Source organism: Sciurus carolinensis, chromosome 12 (assembly GCF_902686445.1).
Source record: "Sciurus carolinensis chromosome 12, mSciCar1.2, whole genome shotgun sequence".
Lineage (NCBI taxonomy): Eukaryota > Metazoa > Chordata > Mammalia > Rodentia > Sciuridae > Sciurus > Sciurus carolinensis.
In genome coordinates, this window is record NC_062224.1 from 85,161,772 (window position 1) to 85,179,828 (window position 18,057).

The 18,057-nt window shown below is 37.6% G+C and overlaps 1 protein-coding gene across 6 annotated transcripts in view; it reads right to left on the bottom strand.

Annotated features, from left to right (window-relative positions):
- Ppp1r12b (protein phosphatase 1 regulatory subunit 12B) overlaps window positions 1-18,057 on the bottom strand; it is a 206,986-nt gene that overhangs the window by 128,328 nt on the left and 60,601 nt on the right. For all 6 annotated transcript variants that reach the window (XM_047520111.1, XM_047520110.1, XM_047520108.1 and 3 more), the window contains exons 3-9: window positions 16,126-16,244; window positions 13,696-13,855; window positions 12,312-12,456; window positions 10,639-10,713; window positions 9,115-9,194; window positions 8,314-8,453; window positions 2,071-2,183 (exon numbers count right to left, since the gene is read on the bottom strand). In XM_047520111.1, coding sequence (XP_047376067.1) covers window positions 2,071-2,183; window positions 8,314-8,453; window positions 9,115-9,194; window positions 10,639-10,713; window positions 12,312-12,456; window positions 13,696-13,855; window positions 16,126-16,244 — 832 coding nt within the window. The remainder of the gene's footprint in view (window positions 1-2,070; window positions 2,184-8,313; window positions 8,454-9,114; window positions 9,195-10,638; window positions 10,714-12,311; window positions 12,457-13,695; window positions 13,856-16,125; window positions 16,245-18,057) is intronic.

Sequence of the window (18,057 nt, forward strand, 5' to 3'; positions counted from 1 at the left end):
ATTATATTAAAAAGAAGAACAAATTTTTAATTTCAGAAAAGAAAGTTTCAGGCCTGGGGATGTAACTCAGTGGTAGAGCATTTGCCTAACACATGCAAGGCCCTGGGTTCCACCCCCAGCACTGCAAAAAAAAAAAAAAAAAGTAAGCTTCATGAAAAGCTTATATTATCTTTAATTATAAATCAGGGAAACATCATAGACTAGTATTAGCCCAAAGATCAGTTTAGGGTATAATTGGTCAACAACCCCTTCCTAGGGTCTGGGGAACTTTGCAAGAGTATTTAGGTCTTTCTTCCAATATCAGGCCATCTCTACTGCTTGGAATAGTGAAAACACAGTACAAATGTTAATGCATTCATCTCCAACTCATGCTCAGAGTTCCTCTTCGTTAGTATACCTGAATGTACACATGTATGTACTCCTTCCTTTTTACAAGTTACCCTACTTCTTAGGGGAATCTTTCCCCCTTTCCCAGTATTATTTAGCAAAGTGGAATTAGTACTGCATGTGCTTGTATTTTTAAAAATTTAGTATTTTTCTTTTTATGAGGTAGAAGTCTAGCTGGGCGATGTGGTGCACACTCGTAATCCCAGCGACTTGGGAATCTGAGGCAGGAGGATCAAAAGTGCAAAGCCAGCCTGGGAAATTTGGTGAGATGAGACCCTGTCTCAAAATAAAAAATAAAAAGGGGCTAGGAATGTAGCTTGGTGGTAGAGCACCCTTGGTTCAATCCCCAGTAGAGTAAAAAATTAAAAATGAAATAAAAATATAGGAAATCTAGTCCCACCTAGAAGCAGTGACAGTATATGAGGTACAACCAAGTGACTGGATAAAGAATGAGTACTGCATTCTATTTGAAACCTGTGAAATGATTAACAATGATGTTTCTAGGAATAAATAAATAACCGAGACTTGTTCTCTCATTTCCACAAGGATACCTGAAGCCCATCTTTCTAATTCATGAGGAACTAAGATCAATAAGTATCTCCAAAGCCACACGGCTTTTTCAACAGCTCCACTCCAAAGAATTCAGATCAATTCTTAACTTCAAAACCAATTTTGTTCTTTGTAGAGTGGATCATCATCCAACTCTGTCTCACTGACCAGGAGCCTACAGATTGTAGCAGGAAGTGCCTCTGGAATTTCAACAAGTTCTTTCTACTTCTGCCCTTTACCTATCATAAAGTATAAAAGACATGGAAATAAAGTTTTAGTGAGAAGTAGGAAAAGGAGAATAGTTATCAAAACAATTATTTCTGGATGCCAGATATTTTCCCAGACCAGTCTAAACTTTATATATAGTTATCATTTAAAAAAAATTTTTTTAGATGTTGATGACCTTTATTTTTTATTCATTTATTTGTATGTGGTGCTGAGAATCAAACACAGTGCCTCACACCTGTTAAGCAAGCGCTCTACCACTGAGCCACAACCCCAGGCCATATATAGTTATCTTAACCTTGGATGTGAAAAGAACAGGAAAAGACTTTTTTTTTTTTTTTTTTTGTCTCAGACTACTCTATTCTATGTTATCTTAACACATCTATCGCCAAATCTGGTGATGGTTTTACAAAAAGTAGTAACATTTGGCAATGTTATGAACTGACTCTTTGTGTCCCTACAAAATTCATATGATAAAGCCCTAACCCAATTACGCCTGTATTTGGAGATGGGACCTGTGAAGAGGTGGTAATGGTTAAATGAGGTAAACAGAGTGGGGCTCTCTTTCAACAGGGCTGGTACCCTTATAAGAAGAAGCAGAGGCACCAGAGATCCCTCTCTTTCCACCATGTTAGGACATAGCAAGAAGGTGGCCATCTTCAGGACAGGAAGAAAGCCCTTATGAGGAACTGAATCAACTGGTACATTGATCTGGGACTTCCCAGTCTCCAGAACTGTGAGAAATTTCAATTGCTTATGCCAACCAGTGTGGTATTTTGTTATAGAAGCAGACTAAGGCAAAAGTGTATCTTTATGGTTTTACAAAAAATATACATTTGAGTCTTTCCTAAACATGTGTTATTGCAGTAGGGTGAAATATAATACCCAAATTAATTCCAAAGTACTCACTCTCCTAGCAGAAGAGGCAGAGAAGGTATTCTGAGCTGGTGTTGGTATTTGCTCCATGACACTACTCTTGCTTTCAGAGTTGGAATGGTTGACAGTAGCTTCTGGCTTTTTATCTGTTATTTAAGACAAGAGAAGCAACAAGTGCAAATATGAAAATCATATCTTTGTGTGTACATGTCCTTTTCTGCTAACAGAAAAGGTTGACTTGTTATCAGAACAGATTTTTAGGGACATGTAATCCCCAAACTCAAACTAAGATGACTCTATCAACTGTGGACAGAAGAAAATAAACTCAGTGGTATTCCTATCTTGCATCTTGGTAAGCTCCAACTCCAATTTCCAGATGAAAACTGAAAATTGTCTCCATATTTTAGTAAAATCATATATAAAATTCATTAGTAACTACTTAGGAAGAATCTGTGTTTGGGGGTTGCTGGGCAGGGAAAAAAAGTGCAAGATAGACTTTGTTTTCTAGGTAATTACAATCAAGAGAAAGAGATATAGTACTTTACAATAATAAGAAACAATATCATATTATCATATAAAATTCAGGTATTAAAGTGGTTGATTCAGATCAACAAGTGCTAGAGGATTTCAGAAGAGGCAGATCCTCTGAGTGAGGAAACAGGGACAACTGCTACATTAATCAGGGTACTCCAGAGAAATGGAACCACAGAGGAAGTTGGAAGACAGTGCTGACTGGCAGGTAGCAGAGGAAAAAGGGGCATGATTAATGGCTCAGAAATCAAAAGACATATAGCTGATGGTCAGTGAAATGGTCAGCCTACTTTAAATAGTGGCTATTCCTAAGGTTATAATAGGAAATAAAGGTCAAAAAAGATTATAGAGGATGCAGGTTGAGCTACAGAATGATGTTAGTTGCTGAACTCACATAATATAAATAGGAATGGTTCACATCAATAAGGTTATTAATCAGAAAGCTTCTCTGTGTTGTTTGTTACTACAAACTAAATAACTACCACCGTGCCTGCACCAAGTGAATGTACTTATGATTTATGTACTCTGGAAACAACCCCAGAGTCGCCTACTTAAAAATTGTGTGATAATTTTAAGCCATATCCTGTGTGACTTAGAAAGTTTACTTATATTTGAATCTCTATTTTCTCACTGAGTTTTGCCTTGGGAGAATTGTGATAAAGACTAGATTTTACATTTTAAAATTGCATAGTTCGTTGTCTGGCCATAGTAAGTCCCTTAATTTTTTTTTTTAAACCAATGTTATTATTCTGGGTTATTGTGAATATTCAAGTTATTCTTTAAATACTGAGTATCTCCAGCCCTGAGAAATCCAGCTTATTAGCCAAAGGTGACAGATTGTTACAGTAATAGCTTCCAACAAATCATGCCTCCCTGAATCCATCCCCTTGTGCAGTACCTTTCTATATCAACTCTGGGCTTTGCTAGGTGACTTGCTATGGTCACAGAAACATTAGCAAAAGTGACAAAAGTTAAGCTTTAAAAGTGCCTGTACCCTGAGCCGTGGCCTTTGACTGCTTTCAGAAGCTGCTGCCACATGAAGAAGGAGAAGCTAAGTTGCTGGAAGATGGGAAACACAGGGCCCATTTGTACTAACCATCCTGGCTAACTAACAAGTAATGCCATCTAGGACCAGTCATCCCCCTAGATGAGTCACCAACTGACTAGACAAACATGAGTGACTCCAGCATTACCATAAGGAGGAGACACAAGTCACACAACTGAGCCTTTCTGAAAGTGTCAATCCATAGAATTGGAGACACATAAAAGAATTATTTAGACCACTGAGTTTGGGGATAATTTTTATTCAGCAATAAATAACTGATACACAAAATATATGTCAAATATATAAATGGGGAAGAAGAGAAATTCTAATCAAAATGCTTACATTCGCCTCAAAATATAATATTCTTTACTAGAGCACATATAAGACACATGAAAACTATCATTTTTAAAGGTTGTATCTGTGGGTCTTTAAAATTGGGATAAAAGCATTTAACAAGTATTGTTTAGTATGACACAGGTGACAGGCAAGATTTGGAAAGGTTCTGGTATGATCCACTTCTTTGCATTTTCCCCACATATTTTTTAAGCACCTTTATAGAAGGCCCTGTGCTAGGAACTATGGCACACAGAAAGCTGATCAAGAAATATTACTTTTAAGTGCTTCCAAAGCTTGCCAGTGGGGGAAGAGCAGAAGGGAAGAGAGAAAAAAAAAATTCAAATATTAAGCAGTAGGAAAATAGTAATACCCCAGAAGTTCAAACAAATAGATACAGGAATCAGAGGAGGGAAGAAAACCATGTATCTATATGGTAGGGCTTCATAAAAAGTTGACTGAAGCTGGGATTTGGTACGTAAGTGAAATTTCAGTTGGCAGAGAACTACAGAAATGAGTGGGGAAGCTTGCTGGAACCATCTGGCTTCTGCCCACACCAGGCTAGTGAAACTGCTCTCTAGGATTACTAGTGACTTCCTAATTGCTATGTCATCCTTCGGTTCTCCCTTCCCACTACAGCCCTGGTTTCTCTGAGGTAGAAATATACATCCTGGTTTTCTTCAATCTCTCTGATCACAACTTCTTGGCCTCCTTCACTAATTCCATTTCACTTCCTTCCACTTCACATCCTAAGCACAGTATATCAAGATTCTTTTATACCTCTTTTCTCTTCAGTCTCTCCATTAGGGATCTCAACCTTTCCCAGTTTCATCTTTCATTTCTTGTGCAGATAATTTCTCTGGTCCATTACTACTCTGAGGAGCTCCAGATCAGAAGCAGGTGTGCTACCTATGAAAGCTAATTCACTTAACCTCCTACAGTGTCAATTTTCAATTCTAAAAAGTGGTGATAATGATATATATCCCAGAGTGTGATTATAGAATTAAATAAAACTATTTAAATGTGTGTTGTGAAGTAAAATACACTGCAGATATAAAGTTTCATTACAATTCCCTGAACTATACATAATCTTTCTTACTAGTGAATATCATTGACTGCATTTTTCTCTCTCAAATGATATGTATGTTATTCATGTATATGCCTTTCTATTCCCCCACTAGCCACCCTCAACATAAAACATTTAATGAATGTGAATGTGTGTCACGTGCCAGGCATTGTGCTGAGACACAATAATAAGGGCATAATAATAAACCTAGTGTTCCCAGTCAAAGCAATGAGAACTAGAAGAGAATTAAGTACCTGGTGCTAGAGGGAAACAAATAGGAGAGCAATTCTGTAGGGTGGGAGAACAGGGAAGGGGTCCATTCTTTGCAGATTCTAGTATCGGAAAAAACTCAAAAAGCACCTTTTCAATCTGCTAGATTCTAAAGATTCTAACATAACAAGCATTTGATGGCCTGAAATAAATTCTAAAGTGCAAATAAACATTCAAGAGCAGGAGAGATGACAGTATCTTTGAAGAAATCAAGCAATATGGTCTGACTACAATATGCCTTTGCCTGTGTATAGCACTGGAAAGGTCAGCTGGAGGTAGATGTGAAAGGTCTTGAGAGTTTGGGACTTCCTCTGTAGGCAAAGATGGAGTGAGGGAGGTAGTCATAGGTTTTTAAATTAAGGTATATCATGGTTATAAGGGTACTGTAGGTGTGTAGGTGTGTGTGTGTGTGTGTGTGTGTGTGTGTGTGTGTGTGTATTTTTTCCTGGATACTGGGGATTGAACTCAGAGGCACTCGACCACTGAGCCATACCCCCAGCCCTATTTTGTATTTTATTTAGAGGCAGGGTCTCTCTGAGTTGCTAAAGCCTCGTTTTTGCAGAGGCTGGCTTTGAACTCGTGATCCTTCTGCCTTAGCCATGTTGCAGATACTATACTCCAACAGCAGTGTGGAGATGGGCTGCACGGAATGAGACCTGAGGGGGTGGTACAAATCACAAGCAATGCCAGGAGTTCAGGCAGCTCCCTCCCATTTTTCTAATACCTTAGTAGATATGGCATAGAGCAAGCCCAATATTAATTCCAGGTAATATCTGAAACTCTGCAATATGTCAGTGCTCAATAAATAATACAAAGGACAAAAAAGAAACACATTTATAAATCTTGTGAAGTACTGACACTAGCATTTCCAGAGCAAGCTACAGCTGATTAGTAACAGAAATTCAAGTCTCAATGAATATAAGGTCAACTCCTATACTGCAAACCTAGCTGGTGTCTGTCTTCTCTATGGAACAGATAGACTCTGTCCTCCTCTGGTGACAGTCAATGAGCCTCAGACATGAAGATGGGTAGTATTCTCCCATGATTGATGGAAACCATATCGGCAAAGCCAGGCATCATCAGAAGCTGGGGCCCAGACAACAGAGTAAGTTAAATATCTTCATTATGGATAGGCTAGCTATGACAGAGTTCAGAGGAAAACACAGACTCCCTAATAAACTTAATGGGTGACCTCTTCCCCTCTAACTTGATCTTCTAGCTGGAAACATGTCACTTTTTTATGGACTCAAATCTGGAGGGATAATATGCCAATGAATGCAGGGCATATGTACTATAAAATAGCTTATCATTTCTTTCTAATTATCTATGAGAATTATTCTTTGCAGTTGAATCTCTATTCAGTAAAATCCAGTTTATCTCTTCTCAATGATTGCCTGACTTCACAAAACCAAACCTATGAGCTATTTTATAGCTTAATGATGTAACCATGTTCAGCACCTCATTCTCACTGTTAGGGTTCCTATCTTGTCAAATAATAAACTTAAGAATCTCCATATGATATACAGTCGGCCTTCCATAGCTGTAGGTCTACCTCCATGAATTCAACTAAACATGGACTGAAAATACTCAAGAAAAAAAAAATTGTACCCATACCGAACATGTACAAACTTTTTCCCTATCATTATTCTCTATAATACAGTGTAACAACTATTGACTTAGCATTTATATTGCATTGTGTATTATAAGTAACTTAGAAATTATTTGAAGGTATAGGAAGGTGTGCATAGGTTATATGCAAATACTGTGCCATTTTAAATAAGGAAAGTGCACATCTAAGAATTTTGGTTATCTACAGGGGTCCTGAAACCAGTCTCCCAGAATGCCAGGGGATGACTGTATATGTTATCAATGAAAGTCATATAGGGCCTGTAATCCCAGTGACTTGGGTGGCTGAGGCAGGAACAACTCAAGTTCAAAGCCAACCTCAGACACAGAGAAAAAAGGACTAGAGATGTGGCTTAGTGGTTAAACGCCCCTGGATTCAATCCCTAGCACCAAAAAAAAAAAAAAAAAAAAAAAAAAAAAAAAATCATAAAGGTAAGACAGGCATGGTGGTGCACACCTGTAATCCAAGCTATTCAGGAGGCTGAGACAGAGGATCGTAAGTTTAGGGCCAACTTTGGCAACTTAGTGAGATTCTGTATGAAAAACTGAAAGGGGGGTGGGTGTAGCTCATCGATAGAGTGCTCCTGAATTCAATTCCCAGTAACTCTCCTTCCCCAAAAACAATCATAAAGGTAAATATAGTTTTGTTCCTTCTTCAATGCTCCACTCAGGACCTGAAGAAGCCTTATATAATGAGGAGAAGGAAAAAAAAAGAAAGATTTTAGGATTCTGTTTAGGGAATTAAACTAACCCAAGAACTAAGTGCAAATTTCCATCAGTTCATCAAAAGTATTTGACCGAAAGTGCCCTTTTAAGATCTCTACCTAATCTAAAGTAACTCTATTCTTTAGGTAGAAGGGACTGAAGGGAGGGGAAGGGGTAGGGGAGTAGGAAGGATAGTAGAGTGAAACAGTTTGATTATTACCTCATGTACATATATGACCGCATGATCAATGTGATCCTATAATATGTATAATCAGAAAAATGAGAAATTATACTCCATTTATGTATGACTTATCAAAATGCATAAATGCATTCTACTGTCATTAGAACAAATTTTTAAAAATTAAAATATTTATAAAAATAAACACATAAAATATTTTTAAAAAAATCCCTACCTTTCAGCATTTTGACTTTTTGGAAAATTTGAGTCTGGTCTTGATGTTACTTACAAGTCCAAGATCAGGACAGTTGGCTCCCTCACACAAGATTCTCTGTGCACCTTACTACATGGCTGTATAGGAACTGGTAGATATATTCTAACAGAACTCAGCTTTTATAGCCAAGTTGTCTCTAGCAATTTGATCTCTTATCTTTGAAAACTAAATTTGAAGTTCTTTCTGGAGTGCGTTGAGGCCTGGCTAGCTTTCTGACAAGCAGTGGAAATGGAGGATATTTGCATTACCTGTCTCCTTCTCAGTTTCTGACTCAGAAGCTTCATCTTCACCTTCCTCTTCTTCTGAACTAGAGCTGCTGGATTCTTTATTTTCTTCCTCCATTTCTTGGGACTTGGGTGTCTCTTCCTCATACAGCATCTTCTCTTTGCTAAATTAAAGACACAATTTGAATGTAATTCAGAAGTAATAAACAGTTTTAGTTTACTGATAAAGAGATATAATAAAGAGAACAAATCTATAAACCTATATATTGAAGTAATAACAAATACATTAAAATCCTTCTTTGTATCTGTTGTTCATCTGAACCCTGGGTTTTTTTTTTTTTTTTTTCCAGATTAAGGTTTAGTATTTATTCTTGAATTATGACTTGAGGAGATCTGGCCTGTTCAACATACAGAAAAAAAAAAAAAAAACATGACTTGTGATGACAGATAGATAGTGAAAGACAGAAATTTAACAAATTCTTACTCAGTACTTATTACATGCCAGGAATCAAGCAAGACACCAACAGTGGTAAACAGCAGAACTGACAGTGTGGTAAGGGGGCGTAGGTGGGACTCAGAACCCTTGAGCGAGGATAGAAGAAACGCTGCATGCATGCAGTCTCAATTAATTTCTAAGTTTAAGGCATATTCACCCATTCTCAGTGTTTTTCTACCCATATCAATGCCATCTCCTTGCCCCCGAAACTTTCCCGCATGTTTGAAGATGATCTGCTAAAGTCAGAGTTTCTTCACCATATAAATCCTCAAGGTCAGTTTAACATATCAGAACACAGCTATCCCATTCTTCAAGCCCAAGTATCTTACTTCTTAAAGAGTCTGCTCTGCAACTTGCTGTTCAGGTCTGACTCAATGAGTTTATTTCGTGTCTCCTTTTCACTTCGAAGCTAAAAATTGATAAAACAGAGAAAAAAGGAAAGAAGTTGACTACTAGTGAGAATTCACCAGCATTTAGAAGAACCAGAATGTCACTGTAATCCTGAAGAGGACAGGACTAACACGGAAGTAGGGGAGAGGAAACTGAGGAAAGGAGAAGCACATAGCTGGGTCTCCTTAGGGGGAAAATGATGGAGAAAATCCTCATCCAGATTAGAAATGAGAAATCCTGGTGTTAGCACTTCAAGAAAACTACCTGCTTTGAATACCCAAACCCTAAAAAATCCTAGCTTCTGAAGGCCAGCAGCAACTTGGAAAGAATTCTACATGATCTATAACTAAAATAAGTTGGCAATAGTTTTAAATAAAACACAGGTAACAAATGGGAAATTAGCTCTTAGAATGGTATTTAGATGCATGCGCTAGACAATATGTATTTCTATCCCTAGAGCCTAAAGTTATGCAGAAGACATGGGTATGTACCCTTATCATTACTGTAGAAGTGTTATTCAGTGAAGATATTTATTTAGATTCAATACCTGACAATGCTTGGTAAAAGATTGATAGGAATCCTCTGTATGATTTTTGTAACTTCTTTGTGAGTGGAACAATTATTTCAGAATAAAAAGTTTTTAAAAATCTAACTATGCAAAGTATACATCTTGTATGAGGAAGACTGTTGCTGCTATATTCCAGGAAAGCTAGTGATTCTTTTTTTTCTCTTCTACCCTGTGGTCACTGCTCTTTATTCTCCTCACCAAGTTACTCATCCCTTGGTGGGGAGTAAATGTGATGTATTCATTCTTCATCTCTTGGGGGTGGTTTTCCATTCTGCATTCTGTACAAGGGCATCAGGTGTGTGCACGGCACTGAGTGTAAAGGCACACGCAACCAGACAGAAAAAGTTTTAAAATGAAGAAGAAGGAAGAGAGGACTGAATTATGGATGCTTCACAGAGTCTGGAATAAGTATGAATGGTCAAGTACTGTCCAATACTGAATAACTGTTTTAGCATTTTATATTTGTTAAGAAACATAAATATTCTTCTTTATAATTAATATACTTTAAATTATATATTTTTAGTCAATAAGAGAAAGAATAAAGTTATGAGGAGTCCTTTATTCTAGTATTCATCTGGAAAAAAATTCTTGATTGGAACATATGCATTTTCTAGCGCTCAAGGGTAATTATTAGTTTTTTGTTGTTATTGTTTGTTTGCTGCTTTCATCTGCTTGAAGGATATTTTACAACAAGAAAACTTTAACAACAATGGTTTCTAGAATACTTCCTTCTAACAGACTCTTGATAGTTCCTGAAGGAAACAATGACTACCTTTGGAATGCAGAAATGTCCAGTTCAGTTCTCAGTGGACATAATAAAAAGCAAGCAACTAACATACCCACTGTAGGCTGCAAACTGCTAGAATAGCTTTCAAAGTATGAAACAACAGCTCACCACATTCTGCTTCTTCTGGAGCATCTCCAAATGCTCCACAAGACCCTCATCAGCCACATCAAATGGTGTCTGGCCCTGGCAAAGAAAAGGGGCACAATAACTGACAGAAAACAGAAGCAGTTATTATATAACTTTATTTTATCAGGGACTACTCAATATTCACTTTTTGCCTTAGATTTCAATGATATGGGCTGAGTATCCCTTAACTAAAATGCTTGGGACCAGGAAGTGTTTGCATTTTTCAGATTTTAGAATATTTGCATATACGTAATGGGATATAAGGAGGATAAGGAGCCAAGTCTAAACACAAACATCATTCATGTTTCATGTACAATTTATATGGTATAGACTGAAGGTTATTTTATACAATATTTTAAATAATTTTGTGCTTTCAGTGTGTGGAATTTTCCAGTTGGGACATTATACTGGCACTCAAAAAGTTTCAGATTTTGGAGCATTTCAGAGTTTAGATTTTTGGATTAGGGATACTCAACCTGTAGCTGCTTACCAAATTAATCTATCCTACATTATGATAGACCTTCATCTATTACAGAGAAAACACTAGAAAAAACAGCAAATCCATTAAATATAGAACTTTATACTGTGCAAAACAGGATTGAGGAAATAGCACCATACCATTTCTAATGTTTATTGCCTGTTGGCAAATAATCAAGGGAAAGGCCTACTTGTAGGCCTAAAAAGGTCTTAATTGCAGTGGTAAATTTATTAAGGGCTCTTAGAAACCTCTGAGGGAGGTTCAGGAAACGTGTGTACCAAAGATTAAGTCACAGAAATCATCTCCCTTTAAGTAAGAAAAGGGCAGAGGGGAAGATTATCTCTTTAAGAAAACATCAGCCCAATTAAGGACTCTGACCTATAGTCTGAGAATGAAACCAGGACCCAAGAGAGATGTGAGGCAGGTAAGAACATCTACTAATTAAGAGTCCAAACCAGGCACAGTGGTGCACGCCTGTAATCCTGGCAACTTGGGAAGCTGAGCAGGCATATCACAAGTTCGAGGCCAGCCTAAGCAACTTAGCAAGACCCTCAGCAACTTAATGAGACCTTGACTCTAAAGGACTGGGGGAAGTAGCTCTGTGGAAAAGCTCTCCTGGGTTTAATCCCCGGTACCAAAAAAAAAAAAAAGTCTATTATCTCTTAATTCTTAGAAAATTAGGGATAGAATCCAGGGCTTCTAAAATGCTCAAAGTGAGGCTGAATAAGGTTGTTTTCAGCCAAAAATCAAGGATCTTTGTCAATATAATATTTTTAAATGACTCAATGTGAACAGAGCTCAGCTATTAAAAGACTGATTTGAAAAATAACAAAATATTTCATATTTCACCATAGATAGTGGCCTTGGGTTTCTAAAAAGCCACCCCCCCCCTTTTCTTTTCTTCGCAGAAGAAATATCTTTTCTTCCTATTTGTCTGTTTTAGGAGCTTCAACATGAATAGAAACAGACAATCAGATTAGTGGGGTTTTATTTCATGTAGCAACACATCTCTGTGTTGATAACAGGTGGGGGCAGGCAGGTGAGGGCAACATCGAAGCTACCAGTGGTGCACATTTCTCCAGAGTAGTCACCTGGCCATTGGAGAGACTGCAAGCCTTTTGGTCTAAAGATTCAACCACCAATCTCATCGCCCCTTTAGAGGTTCAGACTCACTGACCAGTTTGTTTCGGATATCCATGTCACAGAGTGCTTCTGCCAGGATGGAGCAAGCCTCCTTCACTCCCCAGTGTGCTGCAGCGTGGAGGGGAGTCCAGCCATCGTGATCCTGAACGTTGAGCTCGTAGCCAGCCTGAATTAAAAGCCTAAGAAGAAAACCCCAAATATATTACATTTCTCTCTTCGATTTTACAGTTTTCTACCAAATAAGCTATCATCCAATTGATATTTCAGACTGAGCCCCGAACTACAGGGATCCTATGATTACTTCTATCCTCTAAGGCATAGCGAAGGTTTCATAATTGCTACTTTGAGCACAAATCATAGATGATTTCTAACTTATCCCCTCAAAAAGGTCATACACATGGTATTTCCTACACATATCCATGTTATATCATACAAGGGGAGAGCATACATAGGTGTGTACCTGAGATTAACCAAAACCTAATTCAACTGGCCAAATCATACAACTCTATGATAGGATGTGCTTTCCATTCTCCAGTTCAAGGAGAAATTAACATAAAATGAGGACTCATATCTCTTTAGGATACTTTCTGGTTGGTCTTTCCACAATATCATAGGTTTATTATAGAATCTCATGCCTCTTGCTTTCCAAGAATATCTGCAGATACTAACTATAAAGCTTTCATCTAACTTGTATCCATGTTATACAAGAGTAATGATATTATTCCAGAAGTCTCAAATTGCACTGAGCTGGTTAAGGCCCTTTATCATGCAACTCCAGAAATCTTTCTAGAATTGAGCAGAGTATGGATGTCCCAGTGGGGCAGAAATGGAGTACAACACACTGCCACACCTATTAGAAACCCTGTATAAAGTTGAATAGAGAACACTGAAAGAGTGCAGCAGCAACAGCACATACAGTGCCTTTAGCAACTCATATTTTTGGAAAAGCCTGTCAACATGAAGTACTGAGCTACATAAAAAACTGGAACAGGCAGAGTAGAATCTAAATGCCTCATGTAAGTTTGATTACCCTAGGCACATATTCAAGACCTGTAAGATTAATCTAATGAGCCCAAAGAAATTCTTTAAGTCAAAAAGGACCAAAATGATCACAGGTGTGTCCTGCAATGCAGGTCCCAAGAGGAGGAAGTTGCAGAGGAATTAATGACAAGTTCACAGAACCGGAAGAGGTCAGTGTTAACTATGTTTCATATCATAGGTATCAGTGAGAAGCTAGAGGGATGGCAGGAGGGAGGCAGACCATCTGTGGCCTAACACCCACAACAAACAACTGCATGATCAGGGGAAACCAGCAAAAAGGGAAACATCGTAGTTGAAGGTCTAATTTAGCTTCTGCTTTCAGTCATCTCATCTTGTCCCACTAAACCAAACCACTGATGGATACAAATGGAGAATACCTGAGGACTTCGGAGTAGCCCTTGGCAGCAGCCACATGGAGGGCTGTGGCTCCGGAGCGGACCTGCCTCACATCTTCTATTTTCCCACTGTTGAGCCACTGGCGGGCATCCTGCAACATCTGCTGCTCCTCTTCTTTTCTTGACTGCTCTAGATCGACTCCTATAGAAGTCGGATATCAGACAGCCAGCGTTACTAAAACTCCACTCAAGCCGGACAGGGTATTTTCCTTAGATTCAAGACACATCATAAATATCACACGTAAGAGTTTAGTTATCAAATTGGGTAGTCATCAAATTTAGAAAAGCAGCGGAATTTGCACACACATTAATGATCTTACCAGGGTTAAATCATCAGGCTAAATATTATGTGATGCAGATCCATTGAGGGAACATGCCTAAATCATTTTCAACAGAACATAAAAATCAGAGGGGATATTATTTTTACTTATAATATTTGTACAAAACTATAAACTTCAAAGTTCTTTATGTTATATCATTTTAGTTTCCAAACAATCGTTTCAGGTGAATATAATATCCTCATTTACCAAATGAGGAAATAAACATGGAAAATTTCAATGCCTTGCTTAAGGCCACAAAACACACTATGATACAAGAACTCTGATATCCTTGATCCCTGTCTGTTTTTCTTTTCCACTCATTACCAAAAGATTAGTATCAAAGATGTTGGTTTCAGGTATAATGTACTTTAAAAATAAACTATCTCTAAAGCTTGTTTCCATATACAGAAAATAAGGTGACCTGAAGCTATACACAGTAATCTAGAGATGAGCAGGTGATCTGCAGGTTTAAAAACAGTCGGCTTTCAAAAGAACTTAGAATATAAAAGCACGATAGAGAAACTCTGAGAATTCCTCCCTTTAGCCAACATTCCTCCCTTTAGCTTGACAGTGAAGAAGGTGTGAGATGGGGCACTCCTCGTTATATAAAATAATGAAAAATCCCAAATATAAACATACCCAAAGAGGTTCACCTTCATTAGCAGTCTTTATCTGTGCTTGGTCTACTCCCTTTTACACTGTGAGCTACCTAAGGATTATCTGTCTGATCCGGGGAGAGGAATGGAGTGAAGAACAGAGCAGAAATCCACACATTAAGGGGAGTTAACAGTGCTACAAAGTTAGGCATACGTATGAGTGCATGTTCCCAAAGAGCACACTCCTTAACTGAAGAGTCAGCAATCAGAATAGAAAAAGTGAATTTTCAAACCAAAACTATTTTAAAAACTGATTTGTTAAAAAAATTGTAAACTGTAAAACGTATCACAGGAGATGAAACTGAGTGAGATGGGAGGATAAACAGCACCAAAGCCTTCAGTTCAATAGGGCATAAAACTATCTATAGAAAGCAATAAAAACAGCAGTTGTTGACCTAGAACATCTTTTTAAGACAGGCTCACAGTATACTTTCTATAATGGGCCAGGTATTAAATATTTTCAGGTTTGTTGGTCATCTAATCTATTGGAACTACTCAATTTTGTGGTACATACACACAATGAAATATTACTCAGCCATAAAGAAGAATGAAATTATGGCATGAATGCAACTGGAGACTATCATGCTAAGGGAAATAAGCCAATCCCAAAAAACTAAAGTCCAAATGTTCTCTCTGATATGTGGATGCTGACTCACTTATTATAGGGTGGGGGGGTGGGAACAGAAGTTCACTGTACTAAACAAAGGGGAAAGAAGGGGTGGGAATAGGAAAGACAGTAGAACAAATTGGACATAACTTTCCTATGTTTATATATGAATACACAGTGTAACTTCACATATAAACACAAAAATGGGAAGTTATACTCCGTGTGTACATGGTATGTCAAAATACGCTCTACCATCACATGTAACTAAAAAGAATGAATAAAAAAATTTAAAAAAAAGAACTACTCAACTCTGCTGTTGCAGCACAAAGCAGTTTTTAAACAAATAGGCATAGTTAGAGTGGCCCTGGCTGCTCTAAAGGGTCATATCAGAAAAGAATCCTGGAGCTAAATTCATTTGGGATTCATTCCCGGAAATGAATTCTTCTAAAACTACAAAATGAAAGTAAACCCTTTTTAGAGCATAATCTCTAAATGTTAGGTTCCTCACCTGAACAAACTAACAGATCTAACAACTTATATGCAGTGATAAGAAAGTTCACATACTCTTCAGTCACTTCTAATTATCCTGTGGGCATACAACCTCAGAATGGCAAAACCAAGGAATGACTGGTCGTCCTTTTGGTATCTGGCCTATTCTTGTGTGAGTTATTAAGAGGATATATCATGTTGGTAATTGATGATTAATGCTGTGTAGACAGATCTAATCCTTTCTTGTCATATGATAATCAAAAGTTGCACAGCAAAAAGGGTTGTGTTCTGTAGGGGCAGTGTGAGGGTCCCTCCTGGCCCAGCATATTCCCTAGGTTACCTTGCTTCTTTACTTGCTCCAGAAGAAGATCCTTCATGGCTGGCTCTTCAGCAAGGTCAGAAGGGACCTCACCTTCACTATTCACCATACCCACACTGGCTCCATGGTTAATGAAATACCTGTGCAACAAGACTCAGGATGAATATTATCTCTGTCAATCTAATATCAATTTATACTTGTGCATCTGAAGTTCTGTGGAGAGCAAGGCATAATTCAGGGCTTTAAATATGGCACCAAATAAGGCGTTTCATTATTAATTTTCAACTCCCTTAGCCTTAAATAATGAGAGCTAGAAGTTTCTCCATTTTCTAACAAGAGCAATGTCAATAGTAGGATTTCTTTCACAGTCACATACCTAACTCTCGGTCTCTCATTTCTAGTGGACAACCAAGAAGTTTCTAAATACCATGTAGATTTTTTTTAATTTCCACTTTTTAGTTGTTTATTTATTAGTTTATTTATTTATATGTGGTGCTGAGAATCAAACCCAGTGCCTCATACATGCTAGGCAAGCACTCTACCACTGAGCTACAATCCCAGCCCCCATGAGTCTTTAAAACACGTCCAACATCCCAGAGATCCAAACAGGGTTTCCAAAAGGACTTACCTTGCATGTGATATTAGGAATAAAACAGAGCCCCCAGAGGCAACATAAATAAGTAAATCTAATGAAAACTTGTGAGTGCCACAGTGGAGTTTATTAAGTTGTATTGTGGATGTGAAAATAGTAGAATAAAATACGCATTAAAATTTGCACAAATCCTCTTAAATCACACCTCCATAAAACTTTCCCTTCAACAAACCATGTATGGGAAATTTTCTGCACTCTTGGAGGAAACTAAATCACTGAAGAAAAAACATTAAAATGCTAAATGGTGGAGATTCTAAATCCACATAGAATAATTAATCCTGAAGAAGAAAGAACTGATAATTTCAATACCTTACATGGGTCCTTTTTTATTCTCAAAATTATTTCACAAAAAAATCATGACTCTTAGTGTAGATATTACTAATCCTACTTTAAGTAACTGAGGTTCATACATGTTAAGTAATTTTCTCAAAATCACATAGCTGGAAAATAGCAGAGGCTATGGCCCCAGTCTTTGAATTCAAGTCTAATTCATCTTTTCTCTAGAACAAACTACGTCAGAGTCAGTGGTATTCTTTCCCACTTAAAGGGGAAAGAAAGGCTGCAAATTCAACTTCAATTCATTCAATAATTCAATAAACATTTATTGGTCAAAGAACCATATTTTGGACACTGTAGATTTTTAAAAAAATAGCATATGGATCAGGTGTTGGGGCACAAACCTCTTATCCCAGTAACTTGGGAGGCTGAGGCAGGAGGATCACAAGTTTGAGGCTAACCTCAACAACTTAGTGAGGCCCTAAGCCATTTAGCAAGACTCTGTCTCAAAATACAAAATAAAAAGGCTTCAGGATATGGCTCAGTGGTAAAGCACCTCTGGGTTCAATCTCCCAGTAACCTCCTCCCCTCCAAAATTAAACTATGGCCACTACATTCAAAGAATTGGCACAAGAAAAAAAAATCTATAAAAATTAGATTAAGACCATGATTTTGCTTTCTCAGTGCTTAGTAGCTGGTTTGATAGTGTCTCAGTAAATGTTTGTTAATATAATCAATTCTACATATGTAAAACTCAAAAGCATTCACAATTCATCTAATTTTCAACTATCTCCTTCTTTCTCTCATAGTCTTAGAGGAAGACAGACCTTATTCAATTCCAAAGTTAACTCCCTCTATCTGTATTCTTAAATCTATCAAGTATCACCATTCTGTCCATCAATTATCTCTTTATTTCCCCATATTCAATAGTTTCTCTCTTCTGGTTCCTTCCCCTTTATGCCCCCAACACCGAAAAATCACAATACAACTAATATACATAATAAGCACATAATAAATGTTTGTTG